Source organism: Strix aluco, chromosome 24 (genome assembly GCF_031877795.1).
Source record: "Strix aluco isolate bStrAlu1 chromosome 24, bStrAlu1.hap1, whole genome shotgun sequence".
Classification (NCBI taxonomy): domain Eukaryota; kingdom Metazoa; phylum Chordata; class Aves; order Strigiformes; family Strigidae; genus Strix; species Strix aluco.
The window spans coordinates 3,379,028-3,385,653 of NC_133954.1; the positions used below are offsets into that span (position 1 = coordinate 3,379,028).

At 55.9% G+C, this 6,626-nt stretch overlaps 1 protein-coding gene across 1 annotated transcript; it reads left to right on the forward strand.

Moving 5' to 3' along the window:
• The first annotated feature begins 5,108 nt into the window (after positions 1-5,108).
• On the forward strand, positions 5,109-5,414 carry LOC141934214 (feather keratin Cos1-2). Its single transcript, XM_074849551.1, has one exon. It carries the CDS (start codon positions 5,109-5,111, stop codon positions 5,412-5,414), a length of 306 nt encoding a protein of 101 aa, XP_074705652.1.
• The last annotated feature ends 1,212 nt before the right edge of the window (positions 5,415-6,626 follow it).

Genomic DNA, 6,626 nt, shown 5'->3' on the forward strand with positions numbered 1-6,626 from the left:
TGAGGAAGCATTGGCACAGGATGCCCAGAGAGTTTGTGGGGTCTCCATCCTTGGAGGCATTCAAAAGCCATCTGGACATGGTCCTGACAAGGCAGCTCTAGGTGAGCCTTCCTGAGCAGGGGATTGGAGCAGGTGACCTTCACATGTCCCTTCAAAATTTAACAATTCTGTGATTCCATAACGTGAGACATGAGGAGAAGCTGAGAGAAATGACCTGTTTCAGCCTTCAAATGAGATGTTAAAGGGAGAGGTTTCTAACCTTCTAACACTTGACTGGAGGATGGAGAGAGGAGCCAAACCTGGAGGATGATTGGAGGAAGCCAGAGGGAGCAAAACTCCCCTTGAGCATAGTGATGGAAAGAAAGGCAATGGACACAGTCTGGAACAGGGGAAATTTATAGTGGAAATTAGGAATGTGTTTTGGTTTTACCCATGTGGTTGGAGCATGGGTGTAGATGGATCCCAGTAAGAATGGCACTGCAGCTCCATAAGGTGTTGGTTAAAATACCATTAACTGAGATAAGACAAGAAGGAAAAGGGGATGGCACAGGTAATGTTATGCCCCTTCAGATTCTGGCAAATCCCAATTATGGATCATGAAAAGGACCTTGAGTTGGGGTTTGTCACGTGCTGCAAATCCTGCCCGTTCTGAGATTCACTGACATTGTCGTCTCTGGAGTTGTCATGGGATTTTCTTAGGCATAGGCAAGTCTGTTCATCATTTCTACTGCTGAGCAAAATGACGTTCATATGAAAACATGGTGTTTCATTCACTCCTGGGTAAAGACAAGGACGTGTTTGTGGCATCACTGCCGAGTGCCAAGTGATATATAGAGCACAGCACAGCACGCGTCCGTGCCTGCTCAGGTCAGCTGCCATGCGGATCCCTAACTCCTCCAGGAACAATCATCTTCTGGTTACGGTGGGCCACTACAGGCAGGCAGGGAGATACACTGGTTCCTGAGGTACTTTAGTTTGGGTAGAGGGAGAAAGCTGATACTGATGTGCTCCTTGTCCCTCGGTAGTGTTTGAATGGAGCAAGAACCATTCAGCTAAAGGCATTTGGAAGCAGGAGTCTGACTTCCTGTCCTTATAGGGATTTTCTCTCTCTTCTCTGAGGTCGTGGCTGAGACCCTTCAAGGGAAACATCTCTGGGAACAGCACGTGGTGTGGCCACCCCTACCCTGAGTTAGACCAGGCCTCCTCTTTATAGGAGGACATCCAACACAACCCTCTTTACCAAAATCATCTCACTCACACTCAGGGCATTGTAATCGACCCCTTGTCTGCAGGTGACACCTCCCAGAAGGGTGATGTGACCATGCAATCAACTCAGGGGTATTTCTGCTACAGGAGGATCAAACTTCTTACAGCATGCAGTGAAAAAGTGTTTTGAGATTGTACAAGACATGGGACCACCAGGGAAAGGAGCAGAGGCAAGGAAAGGGAAGGATCAAGGCTGTGCGGCGTGGCAGCTGCAGGGCTGCGAAGGGACCTATGTCGATGGCAGTACCGATACCGGTGGCGATGGCGGGGCCGGGCGGGCGGGGGAAGCGGCGCGGGGCCCGGGGCCGGGCGAGGCCGGGCGGGGCGAGGCGGCCCCGGCGGGCTGAGCGGCAGCGCCCCCTGGCGGGCCCGCCCGGGACTGTCCCCCCGCCCCCACCGGCCCCGCCCGGCCCCGCCCGCGGCGGTTCGTGCCCGGCCGCAGCCCCGGCTCCTCTCCCCGTGTCTCTCAGCGCGCAGTAATACACCGCCGCGTCCCCGCGCCGGGGCCGGGAGAGCCACAGGGCGCTGGACCGGCGGTCTGCCGCCACCGACAGCCGCCCCGGCGGGGCCTGCAGCTCTTTGGAGCCCTGAAAAGAGCTCACGAGGAATGCGGGGGCTCGGCCCGGGAGCTGACGGTACCAGTGGATGAACTCCCCGGTCTGGATGTTGGGGTGGGAGCAGTTGATGGTGACGCCGGTGCCCTCGTTGGTCTCTGCCGACGGCTCCTGCTGCACCTGGGCTCTGCCCGCAGCCACTGCCGAGGAGAAAAGAAGAATCCCTTTGCTTCAGCTGAACATGCCGTGCAGAGGGAGAGGGGAGTGGGGACACTTCACAGATGATGGGGGTGTGATCTGAGAACACGGAATGGAGAGACAGTTCCTCTGAGAGTGGTTGTTTCGGGACAGGAATGTATGAGGGATGTTTGGAAGGACAGTCCGAGTGAGGAAGAGGAGAAGGGACTGAGGAAAAGAGATTGGCTGGCATGGATGGATGGATGGATGGATGGATGGATGGATGGATGGATGCAGAAGTGGAGTAACAGAATAGAGAAGCAAACTGGGAGAGAATGAGCTCATTGAGGGCAGAAGGGAGAACGGAGAAGAGAATAAGGTTCAAGAGGAGCAGGAGGGTCACAGGCGAGACCCGGCCCAGCCCCGCGCACCCAGGAGCACCGCGGCCAGCCCCGCCAGCCCTGCGCCCCGGCCCCGCCGCATCCCGCCGCTCCGCCGCCCGCGCCTCGCTGCCCCCCGCCAGCCCCGGCTCTCTGCTCCGGCCGCGGCGCCTCCTCTCCGCCGCCTCCGCTCCTCTCGGCCGCCGCCAGCTCCGCCCCGGGGCTGAGCCCTGCGCCGGCGCCGCTCGGGGGCTCGCCCGGGCTCAGAGTGCTCAGCGGCTCTGCACCGCCACCACTTGCGCTCCCGGCAATCCCACTCTCTCCCTCCTCCAGCAAGGGCTCCCCAGCAACAAGAAGCCTGCCCAGCGCCAGCTGCAGCCTGGGGCAGCAGCAGGGCCTTGGCCCAGCACATGCAGCAGCTTCCCAGAGCTGTCCCCGAGCTCAGCGCCTGCAAACAGCAGCCACTCACCTCCTGCCCATGGCACGGAGGAGGCTGAGAGCCTCCCTTCAGCTGCCCCTCTGCAGGCCGAGCACAATGCCTCCGAGCTGCTCTCTAGCAGAGGGGATGGGAGGCCAAGGGTGACCTGGGCGTGCAGGCTTCAGGGAGGGCAGGGGACAGGGGGAATCACAGAGCCACAGTGTAGCTGAGCAGGGACCTGCAGGGGTTGTCTGGATCAACCCCCGCTTGCAACAGTTCCTGTTATTTGAGGCCACTCCGGGGTGGAGATTGCAGAAACTGGAAATGTCCCTGTTCCAGAAGCCTTCACTTAGGTCTCTCAGCTCCTCCACAGTCCAACACCTGTTCTCTCTTTCCTCTGAACACTTATTCCCTGGACCTGCCGGGAACAATCTGGCTGACAGAGATCAGTGTCTGCCTGTTGCCTGTGGTTGGGTGTCATCCCCAATCTTGCAGGAAGTTCTGACCTTCCCATTACTTGTGGTTTTATGAAACAATTATGAAACAATAGCAAGTGGCTGCTAGCTGGGCTTTGACTCATCAACAACCCTTTGAGCCTACTAGTCCAGCCAATATTCCACTCACGTTATCACCCTCTAACTGAAACCATTTCTTACAAATTCCATCATAAATGAAGTGTGAGAGAGGCCGTCAGGTCCTTGCTAAACTCTACATACAGACCTCCCCTGCCCTTTCCTTGTCCACAGTGCCTTTTACCTCCTGACACACCAGCAAGGTTTCCCTCAGCTACATGAGAGCCTCAGCTCAGCAGCAGCTCCACGGAGAGGGGAATCAGCCCTGGCTGAGCTCTCCCAGCAGAGCTCCCTGGCACTGATCTCCCCGAGGTCACTCAAGGGAAGGGGGGAAGCCTTGGCTGCACTGTGTCCAAGCTGGGCCTGAGCCCAGGCAGACAAATATTCAGGAGGGGAGATGGGCTTAGAACATTTACCCACTGTACACAGCCCACGCAAGAAAAGGAGGGCTCAGGAGCCAGGGGCTGCACTTCAGAGCCTCTTCCCTGGACACATCTCTAGCAGGCTGGTGCCATCACCGTTCAGCTGCACTCAGGCTCCTTCTGACCCTGGCAACCTGCTGCTCTGTGGTGCTCATGGACAGAGCAGAGGAGAGTGTCCCTGCCATAGGCAGCACATTCCCTCGTGATGAAGGACACACAAGGACACACAAAGAGCGGCTCCTGCACACCGCCATGGAACTATACAGAAAACTGTGCTCCCACGTGCGTTCACACAAACCCATCTGCTTACAACTAAACACAAGGAAAGAACACACATGGGAACACAACGGTCCATGGACTCTGCTGAGGATCCCTGGGCACTGGGCAGTGTTAGGCAGGATGGGGTCAAACCCCAGCAGCACAACACCTACACCTGGGGAGGCAACAACAAGTGACCACTGAGGTGAGCTGAGGAGGGAGGCAAGGAAAGGTAATGACATGGCATAATCTCTGCACGGGAGCCCACAGCATCCATCTGAGGATGGCTGGAGCTTCTTCCTAAGAATGACACTTCAAAGAGCCCCACCAGAGTGATCCAGACTGACATCACTTGCCTGCTCTGGAAACATCCAACACTTGAGCTGAGTCTTCTGCCAGCACTGCTGCATTCCTGCCCTAGAAATCCTGGGGCCTTTCATCCCAGTGCTCAGAACAAGCCTTCACTGGGGAATGGGCATGGCACAAACCTGGAAATGAAAAGGAGCAGTGCAGGAAATGAAAGCACAGCCCATAGCATTAGCTGCGATGGTTTGCATTCAAGATGAGCTTGTCAGAACATTGTTACCTCTGCAAAGGTGCCTCTGGTCCTGCGGCAGTGAAGGGCAGGTATAAAAGGCAGCCCAAGTCCCTGCTCTCTCATGCACTTCTCTTGGCTCCTTCTGCTTGGGAACTAGGTGAATTTGAAACACCTTCTACTCCTCTTTCAAAGGGAGATCTCCAATTTGGAGATGTCCCAGCTGATATTGCTCTGTCCTGTCGTGGGGTTTGGATGTTCTTGTCATGAGAGAGGGAACTGAGGACCAGGTCTGCTTACAGAGAGTCTGGGAGGCTAAGCTGGTTTCAGTTTATGAACTAAGACAGAGCCTCCGTAGGCCAGGCATCTCCCTGTGGGGAATGAAGACCATGTGGCTCCTAGCAGAGCTTCCATATCCCCACTAAGTAGTGGACTTGACTCCTTTGTGACAGGCAGCTCCTCACCCACCCTTGTTCTCTGCTTCCTCCCTGCCCTCTCTCCCAGGTGCACCTCCACCCTCAGAGACATGTCCTGCTACGACCAGTGCCTGCCATGCCGGCCCTGCGGCCCCACCCCGCTGGCCAACAGCTGCAATGAGCCCTGTGTCAGGCAGTGCCAGAGCTCCACCGTTGCCATCCAGCCCTCCCCCGTGGTGGTGACCCTGCCCGGACCCATCCTCAGCTCCTTCCCACAGAACACCGTTGTGGGCTCCTCCACCTCCGCTGCCGTTGGCAGCATCCTCAGCTGTGACGGAGTGCCCATCAACTCTGGGGGCTTTGACCTCTCCTGCATTACCAGCCGCTACTGTGGCAGAAGGTGCCCACCCTGTTAAAGGTGCCGACAAACCCCAGGAAACAGCTTGAGGAACTCAGAACATGGTGCTGGGTAGAGGATTAATATTTTGGAGGTTGCTTTTGGGATAGCTGAATGGTTTTGCCTTTCTTTCCTTTTACTTTGTTTACTACCTCTCCCCTCACGCACCCCAGCACCAGCTGTATAAGGTCCATCTGTCTCGTCTTCCTCCCTGGGACAGGCAGACAGACATCATGCAGGAACTTCTCTATGGCCAAGGACTGCAGATTCTCAGCTGCCCCTAAGAGGGGGTTCCCTGTACTGCTGACCTCCTCTTGGAGTGACTTTGTTCCTTCTTTTGACTCATTAAATTTCTGCTGCATTCAAGCCTGGCCTCCATGTGGTCCTTCCCTGTGTGGACACGCCCCAAGCTGCCAAAGGAGAAGGGTGTTGCTCTGGGTGCAAGGGGGTGAGGGCACAAGAAGACCTTGCCTTGTTGTGTCTCTGTGCACAAATGCCCAGAAAGGCAGGAGGCTCTGAGGGCTCAGCAGCCCCATCAGCTCCTGAGCAAGAGCGTTCCTCTTGCTATGGCTGGAGCTGCACTGCCTTGGCAGGGGGTTGGCTTTGGGCTCTGAAAGGTGATTTGCTTTGCAGAATGACAAGAGTGGTAAAGAAGGGAAGAGCCCTTGGGATGGCCCAGAGCTGCTACTCCATATTCTTCTGCCCTCCACCACTCAATCTAGGGGCCATGGCCAGCACACATGGACGGGACTAGCAGGGAAAAGTCGCCCATGCTGCTGAATGTCTTGAGGCTGGAAATTGGAGCTACACCTGTGGGAGCTGAGGGTAGTCAGCACAGAAATGGGGACAGTGAAACAGTGTATTTCTGAGGGGGATCTAATTGCTCTGAGACAGAGTGTGCAGGAGAACATGAAGATCAGTGAGGACAAGGGTGCTGGGTGCACTTCCCAAGAGAGCTGTGGGTAAGTGCAGAGCTCCTGACTGCTTCATTGGTCCCTCCAGAGAGTTTGTGCTCAGGAACTGGCTGCCATTGTGGGGAAAGAGGAATTTATTACATGTAAATCTCATTCATTCTGATCGGTGGAAATGTGTCTCAGCAGCCACTACTCTCTCATATGCTATTTCTTATATGAACATCCAGATGCCTTGACGAAAGTGTACAAGTGGAAGAATGGAACTCCCCACACACATGTCCTTCATCAAGAGGGAATTACAGCTCATGAAGCACAGC

What these genes read in the sequence shown, in the direction of transcription:
- LOC141934214 (XM_074849551.1), top strand. Translation starts at nt 5,109, where the DNA reads ATGTCCTGCTACGACCAGTGCCTGCCATGCCGGCCCTGCGGCCCCACC.